We start from the raw sequence: 15,294 nt of genomic DNA, 5'->3' as shown, positions 1-15,294 counted from the left end.
CCCACTCAAGTGGCTGATTAAGAGCAGATCCTCACAGGGAGGTCTGACCACGGCCCCAAACCACCCGACACGTCGTGGGGCGGCGCCGACGACGCTGCCCTCCTTGTGGTCCCTGGGCGCTCTCGCGGGTGACCCAAGGGCCGGAGGCTGCTCAGGCCCGCCCCGGTAGGCACGTTCACCTGCCACGCGGGCGAGAGAGAGGTGTGTCCATCAACTGTCACTTGCTGTCGAATGACTCCTCAGGACCTGTGACAACTGATGCCGTCTGATCAACAACACACTGGGTCAGAGTCAGCTCGGCACAGAGAAAAGTTACACCCAGAGCCTGGTGGCGGCGGCAGCAGCTTTAGACGAGACACGTTCCTGACCGGATTCAGAACACGTTTAGATGTAACCTCTAAACAAACACAGACCCCCCAGGCCAGGGCCCCTCCCCGTGCGAGGGCCTCAAGGCCCAGCTGCATGCAGCCTCACCACCCGGTACCCCGCCGGGCCACTGGAACCCCATCACACCGGCACCCCCAGCACCCCAAGGTCTAGAGGCTGAAAAGGGCAGCTCTGTGGCTCTAACCTGCGGTTTCCTGCGGCTCTGACCTATCCCATGGCTGCGTCTGCACTGTGCATGTCTGCCGGGGACTGTCCACCCCGACACCAGCCACGTGACCACCAAGTGCCCTCCCAGGTCCGGAGACAGGCGAGGCCAGCGTGCCCACCTCACCTACCTCGGCAGGGGCAGTCCCGGTGCCCGGCAGGGCCTCGCATGCCGCTGGCATCTCTACAGCCGACACCTTCTTCAGTTTTTTGCTCTTCTTCTCTGCCACTTCGCTCTCTTTTCTCTTCTGTTTTGCCATCTTGCAACAGACAAACTGTAAAGACACAGGAAATAAAAATTCTCATTAACAGAAAGAACAGGGTGTTATAAAAGAAATACGGAGCTAGTTCAGGAAGTATGGGAAATACGCCGTCATTTTTACAAAGCCAACCCCCTCTCCATCGCCTGTGGACAGCTTACAGTGTGTCCAGTCTTTCTGAGTGTTTCTGTAACACAGCTCCCGTCACAACATGAACGCAGGCTTCTAAGAGTAAACGAAGGGACAGCCCTGGTGTGCGGTGGCTGAGACGCCATGCATGCTTCCGCTCTGGGGCACAGGTTTGATCCCTGGTCGGCAAACTAAGAGCCCTCAAGCCATGCAGTGCCGCCCCCACCCCCCAAAATAGGAAAAGAAATATCCTTTTTAGTGGCAGGATGCCAATTTTCCAAAACTTGCGAACACTGGTCTATTCGCTAATTAATGACCTTCGCGTCACTCCCGCTTTCTACTGTCAAGGTCAGCTCACACTCCCCCGGGGGAAGCTGCTGCCCCACAGGCTGGCGGCGACCGTCGGGCCTCGGTCACCCGCGGCTGGAGGTGGCCGTCGGGCAGCCCCTCGGGCCTCGGTCACCCACGGCTGGAGGTGGCCGTCGGGCAGCCCCTCGGGCCTCGGTCACCTGCGGCTGGAGGTGGCCGGACGACTCAGGGTGACCTCCATGGCGGTGGAAGCAACCCCAACGGGCCTCTGTGAAGGACCAACATGGGTCTGAGAAGGCCTGCTCTGTCTCCTCGAGCGCAGGGCTACCTCAAGCTCCTCGTACGGACAGAAGAACGCCCGTGAACTCCAGAACCAGCTTTCCTTGTGGGACCAGACACTGAGAGAGCGAGGAAGACCACGGAGGTGCCAGAGCCTGGAGGAGCGGGGCAGGCGCAGGGAGCACCTCCCACCTGAGGGGCGTCGGCTGCAGGGACCTCCGAGGGACGGGGTCTAGAAGGCCTTCCACAAGGCCCAGCCCACCCCGGGCCAGACGCAGAAATGACCTGCTCCTCCCACCCCCACCCCACCTGCTGCCCCTGCAGGTGGTGCCCAACAGGGGCTGGAAACAGGACGGTCTCTGAGCTGCAGCAGCTACGCCGTGAGCATCCTGCCGTGCAGGCTACAAGGTGCTGGGGTGGAGGCCTCGGGCAGCTGGTGCAAACCACACACACACAGACACACACACACACAGAGCTGGTGCAAACCACACACACAGACACACATACACACACAGAGCTGGTGCAAACCACACACAGATACACACACACAGATACCCACACACAGAGCTGGTGCAAACCACACACAGAGACACACACACAGACATACATACACACACAGAGCTGGTGCAAACCACACACACAGGCAGACACACACACAGAGACACACACACAGACACACAGACACACACAGAGCTGGTGCAAACCACACACAGATACACACACACAGATACACACCCACACACAGAGCTGGTGCAAACCACACACACAGACACACACACAGACACACAGATACACACAGAGCAGGTGCAAACCACACACACAGACACACACACACGCAGACACACACACACACACACACACACACACACAGAGCTGGTGCAAACCACACACACACAGACACACACACACACACAGACACACACACACACAGAGCTGGTGCAAACCACACACACACAGACACAAATGCAGACACACACATACACACACACACAGACACACACACACAGAGCTGGTGCAAACCACACACACTGACACACACAGAGACACACACACAGAGACACACACACACAGACACACACACACACAGACCTGGTGCAAAGCACACACACCACACACACACACACACACACACACACGCTCCTCCTCACACACTGATCAAGCAGGGATGAGTAGTTCAGCAGAAACCAGGAGAGGGAATCCCTCCCAATAACCGAAGCCCATCAGCAGTGCTACAGACGCAAGTGGGACAGAACGCCAGGACGGTCTAATCACGTGTTTGAGAAAACAACAGGGAAAGCCACACACGGACTCACAGGCAAATGCCTGACGCATACACCAACCTCCCCCTTTATACCTGGGCTGGGCTGCAAGGGGCTTTCCCGGACCCCTGCAGCTCAGTTTTATTTTGCTTTTTATCAAGGTTTTACACTTGAAAAACTTCATCTAAAAAAAAAATACCAGTCCTTTAAAACTCTATCTACAAGTCCCACTAGAATCAACTTTTATTCTAACAAACTACAAGAATGTATTTTGTATTATTCATTCTAAACTCACCCCCGGCTTCATTTATATGTGTATCTTTACATGTGTGTGTGTTATTACATAGACGTGCACGTGACACGTACATCTTACACACACGACGCGTACACCGTGTCTCTGTAATAGAGGTACGCTCATTGCGGACATCTACCTGCACGGAACAGATGCAAACCATCGCCTCCTCCCTTGGACACCAGAATACACTTTGGACTCCCGCACGGGGGCTCAAACACGTAACTCACTCATTCCACAAGTGTTTATCGAGGGCTGGTTCTGTGCCAGGCGCTGCTGGAGGCTGAACACAGAGCAAAGAGCAAGGGAAGTAAGAGCCTTGATCGAGAAGCTTCCCTTCGAGTGTGAAGTCCAGGCCCACTGGAGTGAACGAGTCAATGCTTTTACAGAGACAAACGCTGCAAAGAAAGCACAGCGGGTGGGGTGAGCAGGTGCCAGGAAAGGCAGCAGACTCAGATGGCAGCAGGGGCCTCTCTGAGGGGCCACATGGACAGAGGGGGCACTTGCAACATGCCCAGGCCCGGGGCCAGGCGCCACCCGAGGGGCCACCTGCCTGCCCTGCCCCGCCCAAGGCATAAGTCTCACTGCAGACTCAGCGTGGCGCGGATGGACAGATGCCACCAGGATGTCAGCAGGGAGGACGCGCCCAGGTCACCAGCAGCCCCCCGGGCAGGCGCCGCCCCCCGCTGCTGGCCAGTCACTGTCTCCCCACACAGGTGCCGACCAGGTGCAGGGGCTGCTCCAGACTGGACCATGCGGCCCAGAGGACCCGCTCCTGAGCGCTCACGTTCTCATGGAGAGACAAACAGGTCAGGAAACAAGGAGGGCTACAGAAAGTGGCGATTACGAAAAGGGTGACTGTAACAGAAAGGACCCAGAAACCACTCTCTCTAAAAAACAGCCAGAGCACCTTAAGATTCCACGTCTGGAGAGGAAAGTGAGAGGTGAACCATGGTACCAAGCTGCACCCACAACCAAGCCAGACAATCAGAGGCCACAGGCGAGAGAACACGGAGCCAGGTCAGCGGGCCCTCTGCCCCTGGGGCCCACGATGGCTCCAGCACACCAAGAGGATCTCACCCCCGTGCAGTCGGAAACTGCAGGCGCAGCGCTCACCCTTATCTTAGGAAAGTGCCCCAAGCCAGAGGCTGCAAGCTCCCATTAGTGTAAGAAGAAACCGCGAAAGAATGAGACTGTTGACCCAGGGTTCTGAAAAGACAAAGGGCTCTGCCAGCCAATTACCTTGCTGGAGAAGCAAGAGAAGTTTAGCAAATGTTTACACGCCGGTTACCATGTAAGCTACGTTAGATCTGCATTCATTCTGAGCTATCATTAAAAAGCTTAATCACTAAGTCTACTTGCTAAAAATGGGGAGAAAAGTCTTTTCCATACTATATAAAGGTTTCTTTTAATAGTCCCAAGAGATGGTGATGCAGACCTTTGAGACAAGGAATATTTGCTGTAGGAAATGACATTTTCTTACATTTATGGTCAACAAGGGGCCACAATGATTCAGTGGGAAGAACAATCTCTTCCACAAGGGGCACTGGGACTTCTGGACAGCCACATGTAGAATGAAACGGGACCCCTACCTCACGCCATATAGAAATCATTACTCACAATGGATCAAAACCTAAATGTAGAGCTAAAACTACAAAACTCTCAGAAAACACAGAAGTAAAACTTCACGGGTGGCACTACTGGTAAAGACCCCACCGGCCGCTGCAGGAGACGTAAGAGACACAGGTTCGATGACTAGGTCAGGAAGATCCCCGGGAGGAGGGCATGATAACCCATTCCAGTGTTCCTGCCTGGTGGGCTACAGTCCATGGGGTCGAAAAGAATCAGACACGACTAAAGTGACTTAGCACACACACACGCCAAAGTTAACCTTGGATTAGGCAACAGTTTCTTCATCGTGACACCAAAAACACAGCAGAAGAAAAAAGATAAACCGAATGTGTCAGAATTGAAAATTTTGTGCTATAAATGATGTCAGCCAGAAAGTAAAAAGACAACGAACAGAACTGAAGATGTTTGCAATTCATATCTGACAAGAGACTTGTATCCAGAATGAATGAAAAACTCATAACTCCATAAAAAAGGCTGACAACCCACTTTAAAAATGGACAAAGGACTGGAACAGATAATTCCCCAAAGAAGAGACACAACTGGACAGGGAGCCATGAAGGAGCTCAGCACTGGTCCTCATTAGGGAAGCCCAAATCCAAAGACAGCCCTCATAAGCACGACGCCGGCCGGCATCAGACGACCCGGGAGTGTCGGCGATGATGCGAGACCGGCCTGCGCCACTGCTGGTGCACAGAACGCGGCGTGGCCACTCTGTGGGGCAGCCTGCCGGTGCCTCAAAAGTCACACAGTCACGGGGCCCAGGACGACATACAGACAGACGTAATCCGAGAAACGAGCAGACCCACGTGAACTCTGAACACAGCTGTCCACAGCGCCAAGTCACAGTATCCGTAACGGGGAAGCGACCGAGATGGCCCATTAACTGGCGGATGAGCTATGATTCAGCAGAACAGAAGCACGGACACCCGCTCCATGGACGAAGCGTGAAAGGCTCGTGGGCAGGAAGCCTGTCGTGGAAAACCAGACGGCGTAATTCTGTGCACGTGAAGTGTCCAGAGTAAGCAAATGACAGAGAGACTGACGGGGGCTTGGGGCTGGGCGAGGGGCGCAGGGGGGGTGAACACTGACACCAGGCTTCGTCCGGAGAAGAAACATGTCCTAAAATCAGCCTGTGGTAATGGTCACACACCCTGGGAATATACTTTAAAAAACCTGCTAATCCCAAGTTATTTGCTGTAAGTGAAAAGACATAAAGCCTCAGTGCTATCTGTAGGGGAATAAAGAAGACATAAGAAAGCCTTCCTCAGCAATCAATGCAAAGAAATACAGGAAAACAACAGAATGGGAAAGACTAGAGATCTCTTTAAGAAAATTAGAGACATCAACGGAACGTTTCATGCAAAGATGGGCTCGATAAAGGACAGAAATGGTATGGACTTAACAGAAGCAGAAGATATTAAGAAGAGGTGACAAGAATACACAGAAGAACTGTACAAAAAAGATCTTCACAGCCAAGATAATCACAATGGTGTGATCACTCACCTAGAGCCAGATATCCTAGAATGTGAAGTCAAGTGGGCCTTAGAAAGCATCACTACGAACAAAGCTAGTGGAGGTGATAGAATTCCAGTTGAGCTATTTCAAATCCTGAAAGATGATGCTGTGAAAGTGCTGCACTCAATATGCCAGCAAATTTGGAACACTCAGCAGTGGCCACGGGACTGGAGAAGGTCAGTTTTCATTCCAATCCCAAAGAAAGGCAATGCCAAAGAATGCTCAAACTACTGCACAATTGCACTCATCTCACACGCTAGTAAAGTAATGCTCAAAATTCTCCAAGCCAGGCTTCAGCAATATGTGAACCGTGAACTTCCAGATGTTCAAGCTGGTTTATGAAAAGGCAGAGGAACCAGAGATCAAATTGCCAACATTAGCTGGATCATGGAAAAAGCAAGAGAGTTCCGGAAAAACATCTATTTCTGCTTTATTGACTATGCCAAAGCCTTTGACTGTGTGGATCACAGTAAACTGTGGGAAATTCTTCAACAGATGGGAATACCAGACCACCTGACCTGCCTCTTGAGAAACCTATATGCAGGTCAGGAAGCAACAGTTAGACTGGACATGGAACAGACTGCTTCCAAATAGGAAAAGGAGTACGTCAAGGCTGTATATTGTCACCCTGCTTATTTAACTTATATGCAGAGTACATCATGAGAAACGCTGGGCTGGAAGAAGCACAAGCTGGAATCAAAATTGCCGGGAGAAATGTCAATCACCTCAGATATGCAGACAACAGAAAGTCATCTTACGGCAGAAAGTGAAGAAGAACTAAAAAGCCTCTTGATGACAGTGAAAGTGGAGAGTGAAAAAGATGGCTTAGAGCTCAACATTCAGAAAACGAAGATCATGGCATCTGGTCCCACCACTTCATGGGAAATAGATGGGGAAACAGCGTCAGACTTTATTTATTTGGGCTCCAAAATCACTGCAGACGGTGACTGCAGCCATGAAATTAAAAGACGCTTACTCCTTGGAAGGAAAGTTATGACCAACCTAGATAGCATATTCCAAAGCAGAGACATTACTTTACCAACAAAGGTCCGTCTAGTCAAGGCTATGGTTTTTCCTGTGGTCATGTATGGATGTGAGAGTTGGACTGTGAAGAAGGCTGAGCGCCGAAGAATTGATGCTTTTGAACTGTGGTGTTGGAGAAGACTCTTGAGAGTCCCTTGGACTGCAAGGAGATCCAATCAGTCCATTCTAAAGGACATCAGACCTGGGATTTCTTTGGAAGGAATGATGCTGAAGCTGAAACTCCAGTGATCTGGCCACCTCATGCAAAGAGTTGACTCATTGGAAAAGACTCTGATGCTGGCAGGGATTGGGGGCAGGAGGAGAAAGGGACGACAGAGGATGAGATGGCTGGATGGCATCACTGATTCGATGGACGTGAGTCTGAGTGAACTCCGGGAGTTGGTGATGGACAAGGAGGCCTGGCGTGCTGTGATTCATGGGGTCACAAAGAGTCAGACACGACTGAGTGACTGAACTGAAATGAAGGGGAAAACCCGTCTCCCACCCCACCATGCCAGCAAACATTTCTGCAGCGTCAAGGGTGCTCCTCGCATCTCCCGCCAGGTGGGACCTCCTGGCCCTGACTCTGTCCACCAACTGTCACGGGTGGCCTGGTGTTGCTATGCCACTGCGCCAAGACCCTTCACGGGTGGCCTGGCTGTGCTGTGCCACCTCGCCAGGACCCTTCGCGGGTGGCCTGGCGGCGCTGTGCCACCACACCAAGGTCCTTCATGGGTGGCCTGGCGGCGCCGTGCCACCGCGCCAGGACCCTGCATTGTGTGTTCTCTCCTTACAGGCCTTTCTGCAAAACTCCCCGTGACTCGGGTTAATTTCTACGAGCAACACCAATGTAAGATGTCCTGTACTTGGTGGTGGGGAGGGTCTGGGCGGGGGGGCGGTGTTAAAGCTGATCGTCCTTGTGGTCACCACTAAAACCAGCGCTGACGCAGAGCTCCCCATGTGCTGGGTCCCGCTCCAGGTGCTTCACGCGTGTGGAGCCCTGTCGCCCTGTGCCCGCAGGACAGGCGTGTGAGGACGCTGAGGCGCGCCTCTCAGGGGAGATCAACAGGCCTGGCCGACAATCAGTGAGTCCACAGAAGAAGAAAGGCGCCCAGCCTGCCCGCCCTGCAGAAAATCCAGGAGAAGCAAGGGGAGCCGGCACCGCTTGCCTCTGAGCAGCAGCCGCCTCCGGTTTATGCGAAGGCCCAGGACCACCGAGTTGCTGGGCCATATGCACACATCACTGACTTAATCTGACAGATTAAATGTCTTTTACAAAGATTTTTAAAATTATATTACTCAGTGTTAGCTGGAGGATGATGAAAAGGACATGAACCACGCCCTGCGGATGGGGAGTAAATTGGTACAGCCATCCTCAAGGTAATTTGATCATCTTTGGCAACATTTAATCAAATGCTTTGGCCCAGTAATTCCACGTAAAAGAACTTACCCTAATGAAATAATCATGGACAGAGATTTATATAAGGATGAGAATGACCTGACATAAAGGGTGATACCACCTCTAACACTAAAAAGCGGACAACACGGTAAGTGTCCAACGGCAGACTGTGAACCGGATGATGCTGGCAGCCACGGAACTCGCCCGCGATCCGCTGCTTCCTCCCTCGAGGGGTGCTCACCACACAACACAGAGTGGAAGGACGGGCCACAAACCAGAGTGTGCACAACACGACCCTCATCCATGAGAACCACTGTGCACAGATGTGCACAAAAGAGAAAAACAGAAGGTAATATGTTCAGACAGTAGCACTTTTGGGGATAGAATTAAAAGACTTATTTTTCCTTTTTTTTTTCCAGCGATTTCTACAATAAAAGAAAAGAGATTTGGGGGATTTCCCTGGTGACCCACTGGTTAGCACTCTGCACTTTCGCTGCTGAGGGTCCGGGTTCAATCCCTGGTCAGAGAAAAAATCCCACAAGACACTCGGAGTAGCCAAAAAAAAAAAAGACATTTTAAGATATCAGCTCAAAAGTGTTTAGTGAAACAAGCAAATAGCCCACCAACAGAAGGCGATAAGCCAGGTCAGACCAACAGGAGGCAGACGGCGAAGCGCTGGTGGGCCGTGGTCACCCACGAGACAGGGCAGTGACAACAGGCTGAGGCCGCCCCGCTGCGCCGAAGAGAAGACCCAGGGGCCTGGAAAAATAAACCCGCCTCAAGGCAAAACCCTTTTCAAGATCTGTAAGCATCACTCATAGCCCCCGACGTCCCGCTCGCCTGGCGCATCTAAGTCACCTCTGATGGGAGCCGGCAGACCCAGGGAGGTCCCTGGGACGGATCCACAGGAACCAGCGCCCAGAGCCCCAGCTCCTGCAGCCAGGACACGGCCATGCTCCCACCCACCTGACCCGGACCATGCCAAGCCCCGCTAGGACGAACAGCCTCCAGCTTCTGCTCCCTGAACCCACTCCCCCGCTCCTGTGACCTAAAGCCTGTAACTGAGCATCCCCCCTGCGAGCCCACCTCGCCTCTTGCCAGCCAGGACCTCTGGGTGCCCTGGGGCTCAGGGACCCTCTAGCCTCGCAGGACCTGCAGTCCACTGCCTCGACACGTCCCTACACGTGCTAAGGCCCCTCGCCCCTCTCGTGCCCGCTCCTACCTCATTACAATCGTGCCTCTCTAGACACACTCAGCTCCCTGCCCAGTGAACCCCAACTCCAGTTCCTGCTGCTGCCTGGCCAGAGACGCCCCAGGACCAAGCCGATCGGTCTCCCGTTACATTCGAAACACCCGCCCCCAAGGATGCCCAGCAAAGCCTGCTTCCTGACTGCGGCCAGGCACCCAGAAGACCAGTTCATCCTCTCAACTCACTGGCTCTCAGTCCTCCAACCCACCCTCCCCTCCTCTGCTGATTCCCGATGGCTCACTGAGCTTACAGAAGTTCCACACGGACTCTCTCTTCTCCCTTCTACAGTGGAGAACCTGAGCCTCTACAGGCTCTGACTCCAGGGGCCTCCTGGCACTAAGCAATTCCCTCCCCCATGGGCTGACCTTCTCTCTTCTAGAGTCAACGACGAGGTCTCACATCTGAAAACTCTGATTCCACACGCTCCCCACCCTGTTTCTGCTGTTTTCTACAAGAAAACCCTCAGGAGCTGCCCACCAGCAGCGCTGCTTTCTTCTCCCAGCCACTCCCTCATCGGGCGGCTGCCTGGCTTGGCCAGAGGCTCTAACTGAGACCAGTAATGACACCCGTCTGCTAAGAGCCTCTCCCGACCAAACTGGCCAGCCTCCTCTGAGCCCTCCCTTCATCGGGCCTCAACTTGGGCCTGTAAAGACTTGAAAACAGTTTCTAGCAGCTCAGGGCCACATCTTTACAGTGACTCTGGGCTATGTTGTGCTTAGTCACTCAGTCGTGTCTGACTCTTTGCAACCCCACGGACTGTAGCCCGCCAGTCTCCTCTGCCCATGGAATTCTCCAGGCAAGAACACTGGAGTGGGTTGCCTTTCCCTTCTCCAGGCGATCTTCCCCACCCAGGGATCGAAGCTAGGTCTCCCGCACTGCAGGCGGATTCTTACCAGCTGGGCCACCAGTGACTACTTACAGTGACTCTGCCCCCCTGACAAGCTCCTGCCTGAGAAAACTGGAGGCTACCAACATCTGAAGGCAGGACCTGTGTGTGGGGGGAGCGGGAGGGCAGGCGTCTGCTCACTGCAATTCTCCAGCTCCATGCCTCTCTTCCGGGTGCCGCCTCTGCACCCCCCACCCTCCCTTTAAAACACCCTCTCCCTGCACAAATCCAAGACGAGCTCAGTTCGCAGGACTTCCGCCTGTGCAGTAGTTATCGTCGATTAAAATGGGGCCTCATCGATTAGGCCAAGTCCAGCACGGCTTTGTTCGTCCCTGACTGCAGGCACCAGACCTCACAGCAGCATCTGCCACACACCTGCCCCTCTTCCCAACGGCCCTTTCGTCCCCGTTCCCCACCCCCGCCCCCCCCCCCCCCCACACTCTCTGGCCTTCCTCCCACCTCTTCACCTCCCTGCCCGAGGATGCACGAGGGCACCTGGCTCAGGCCTCCTTTCTTCTCTACTGAGTCTCACTCCCCTCAACTCACCTAGCCCTGCGGCTTTAAATACCAGCCGGGGGCTGATGACGCCCACGCTTCTCACTGAGCCGCACTACCACGCTGTCAACCTTGTGGATCACCGACACACACACTGTCTCACAGGAGACGTGTCAAATCCACACTGCCCATCACCCTCCGCAAGCCTGATCTCCCTGGCAAGGTCTGTCCCCCCAAAGGCCATCCGGTAAAATGAAGATTTCAGCTCAAGCCAAAAACCCTGGTGTCACCTACAGATCCTCTTTCGCAAACACCCGACCGTCCCACGGTGAACGCCGCTGACCCCATTCCCGAAGCACACCCAGAAGTGGACCTGTGCCGCCCCTCCTCCCGGATCATTCAAAAGTCTCCGACCGTTCTCCGCCCCTGCCCCTCCAGGCCGTTTCCGACGCCGCCTTCGGCAGGGTGCGTGAAATACCTAGGCCGGGTTCGGCCCACCTCCGCTGGGACCCTCCCCGGGGCTTGCCTCCCCTCCTCGGCCCCGCGCCCCGCCCCACGTCTCCCCGCCGCGTCGCGCGCCGTCACAAGCACCGGCGTCCCACCCACCTCAGGCGACCTCCCTGGCTCTGGGCTGTTTCTGACTAGAGCCGCGCGGACACGCGGGACTCACCAGGGGGCTGAGGGGACCCCAGGCCGGCGCCCTGGTCCCCGCGCCCTCGGCAGGCCGCCGAAAGGAAGACGGCCAGGTCCCCCGCGCATTCCCAACGGCCGCGGAGGCCCCGCGCCCACGCGGGGACACCCCCCCCTCACCCACTCAGCGCGCCACACTCGCCTACCTGCGCGTGGCCGTCGACGCCGGCTTCCGGCAGACGCGACGCCCAGGTAACGCGGTCCCACCCCCGGGGCGGCGCCGCCTATTGGTCGAGGGATGCCTCCGTCTCCCCTCTGGCCAATGGAGCGGGGCGGCCGCGTGGGGTGGGGCGGGGCCGATGGCGTCACTGTTGGGCGCCGGGAGCCGCCGGTTGCCCGGCAACCCTCCGCGTTCCGGTTTCGCGGGTGGCGCCCGCCGGTTCCCCAGCTCAAAGCGGATAGCGCAGGTCGGTCCACGAGAATTAGTCTTAAGCTGTCGCTTAAAGAGTGGGCGCAGGATTGCGAGGTTGTCCCCTACCCTCGCCCCGGGGCCTGGTCTCCTGGGATCTGCCATGCCCGGGTTTTGGGAAGGGGCTGCAGTCACTTCCTGAACTTGGACGTCATCTTGACCGGCCCCCCCCTCCCCCCCACCCCGCCCCGGCCGTGTGTGAACTGGGGGTTTTGAAACTTGAGGGAGCTTTGCTCGAGGGTGCTTGTTCGGGATGTGGTGTGTCACCGCGCCCGATGTGTCCACAGAGCAGAACGTGGGGCAGGGGAACACCCCGTCCTGTCGTCTCTGCTGAGACCACCTCCACTTCCCCGCTCACAGCGTTGCGCCTGCTCGCGAAGTTGCCGGTGCAGCGGTGTGTCTGCAGACACCTGTAAACCCAGGTTAGGTCCCTGGAGAGAGGATAAACGTGGACGCGGGCCCAACCGCCCGGGCGTCTGAAGTCTGAGGCGGCGCTATGCCGACGAAACCACGAGTTAAATTATTTTTCGGCTCTTAGAAATATTGAACTGTCTCGCCCACCGCTGGTTGGGAGGATTTATAAGTTGGGGACAGTGAGGTGGGGACAGCTGGACGGGGTTGTGCCATCAAGGGAGCTTCCTGGGGTGGAAGATAGGGCAGCAAGCCAGGACTTTCTAGTTTCACTCTCTACGGACAACTAACTTGTTTCTAATTGTATAAGACACCTTGCTTGCCTCTCACGCACATAAGGAGACTGGGCCACCGGTAAGCATGTTCAAATTTACCGACTCCAGGAAGAACCATTCTGTTTTCAAGCTACTTCAACTGGCTTCACGATCACTGAAAAATGAAGTTCTCATTCACATACAAGCTTAAACAATATAGAGTATAAAATACAAATATGGTTATCGTGTATTGTAACCCAACAGGACCCTATGGAGCCTTTCTGGAAGGGAAGAGACTCCACCCACTTACCCACTCCGTGTCCTCCACGGGCTTCTGTCTGTAGAAAAGCCTCAGCCTCCTAGGCCTGTCAGCGAGCAGGACCCTACAGGACCTTCCCAGTACAGGACTCCCCCGTTCCATGTCCACTGCCTCCACTTTGTCTGTAGAAAACTTTAAAAATGAATAATCTGAGAAGTCAGAAAATGCAGAAAGGAAAACATTCAAGCAAGATGAAATAATGGCCGTTAAACACAGTCGAGGACCCTTAGTGCCCTCAAGAGCTCTAGGTGATGTTCTGAGCCATGTCCTTTTAGCTGTTCTGTAGCTGCTGAAAGCCCTGGCAGTTGAGGGCATCAAGCTGTGTGCTGCCCACAAGCATGCAGACCCCCACTGGTTGGGGTACTGACGATGCTGAGTCCTGGTTATGTCACCACCAACCAATTAGAATACTGTCCACGAGCTGATCACGCACCCCACAGCCCTCTCCCTCAATGTCTTTATCGACCTTTCCTGAGAGCCTTCAGGAATGCAGGTCTTTTGAGCACCAGCTGCCGGGACTCCTTGCTCGGCACCTGCAGCAATCGCTGCATTTTCCTTCACTGCGACCCAGTGTCAGCAGATCGGCTTTACTGCCGCCCGAAGCAGTAGAGCTTGGTTTGGAAACAGGGAAAGGTGATTTCCAGAAAGCCTCCCACTGAAAATAGCTGAAAAAATGATTTAAAAAAACATATATACAAAACAAGACATATATATATATATAGATAGATAGATGACATGAGGCCAATAAAGGGGAAGAGGGGACACCTAGAGAAGTAAGCCTTTCAGTTAGGACCGTTTTTCACTCAATTCCGGAAGAAAACAGCTGGAAAGGCTGAGAAGGTGAACAAAGATTTCGTCAGCTTTGCAGGCTTAGGGCTGCCAAGAGGAAGGATTCTTGTAAGCGTCCCACCTTTGGGTTGAAATCCTGAAAGGCTACACTACAGGCATGAATATACAGAGAGACCAGCTCTTTCAGGCAATGCATAAAATCCACCTGGACTCCATCTCAGTTTCTGAAACTGCATTTAAGTGATTCGGGATTCATTGGTGGTGCCACTTGTGGGCTGAAAGAAGAAAAGGTCAAGTTTAGAAGACCACGAAGTCTCACACCCCAAACTGTAATTGCTCATATAGCATGACCGCTAGTCAACAGAAAATAGCTACATACACAGGAGACAAACAATGGGATAGAAAACCAAGAAAAATCAGCACCATCAGTGTGCACTGGGCTGCTGACACACCCGCCCAAAAGAGCCTCGTGGATCTGAAAATGGACTGCTCCAGCCGCTGCCGGACCAGGCTCACTCTGCCAGAAGCACAGCTAGCCAAAATGCTGAAGTCTGCAGGAAATCAGCCAAGTAAGGAGACGGAAGAACAAACCTTAGCTCCACCTCCTCGAAGGCAAGGGGCCCAGAGTACTTACAGGATAAAGCAGCAGGGCGGCCTGAGGTCGGATGGGTGGGGAGTGCAGGGAGATGGGAAAAAGCTGGGATAATCTCGGTCCATGAAGGTGTTAACCTCGCCACAGGCCTCTGCATGTTCAAAAGTGGAGGCACTTAGAGACTAAGGGTGAAGTTCTCAGCTCTGATGTCAAAGGTCGTGGAGAGGAGATTCGTGCTTGCCCCCTGGAGGCTCGGAAGTCCTGTCCACTCTTAACCAGCTCAGCTGGAACCCGGCCCAGCTGACTCCAAGCTCCTGGGGAACAACTCAGGTGAGCATCTCGTCATCCAGGCCCCGTGAGGCCTCGAGGAAGAGAAAGTCTTAAAACGACTTTGATTAATGGTGCAGGTGAAATGGATCTGGCCCAGGGTCCCACAGTCACGGGCTGACACAGTGCCCCGTCAGGGCTCAGCCTCAACTGCGCTTCTGCCGTGACCACAGTGCGTCCGGAGC

At 54.3% G+C, this 15,294-nt stretch overlaps 1 protein-coding gene across 11 annotated transcripts in view; it reads right to left on the bottom strand.

The window, feature by feature from the left end:
• C25H7orf50 (chromosome 25 C7orf50 homolog) overlaps positions 1 to 12,246 on the bottom strand; it is a 67,429-nt gene extending 55,183 nt beyond the window's left edge. For 3 of the 11 annotated variants that reach the window (XM_059881324.1, XM_059881325.1, XM_024984907.2), the window contains exon 1: positions 723 to 866. In XM_059881324.1, the coding sequence (XP_059737307.1) occupies positions 723 to 851 (129 nt within the window). In that variant the 5' untranslated portion in view covers positions 852 to 866. The other 8 variants (XM_024984908.2, NM_001110078.2, XM_024984910.2 and 5 more) reach the window with 8 other exon arrangements.
• Between the last annotated feature and the right edge of the window lie 3,048 nt (positions 12,247 to 15,294).

This window comes from Bos taurus, chromosome 25, assembly GCF_002263795.3.
Source record: "Bos taurus isolate L1 Dominette 01449 registration number 42190680 breed Hereford chromosome 25, ARS-UCD2.0, whole genome shotgun sequence".
Classification (NCBI taxonomy): domain Eukaryota; kingdom Metazoa; phylum Chordata; class Mammalia; order Artiodactyla; family Bovidae; genus Bos; species Bos taurus.
Note: the sequence above shows the minus strand (reverse complement) of the source record. Positions and strands in the feature narration are given on the sequence as shown.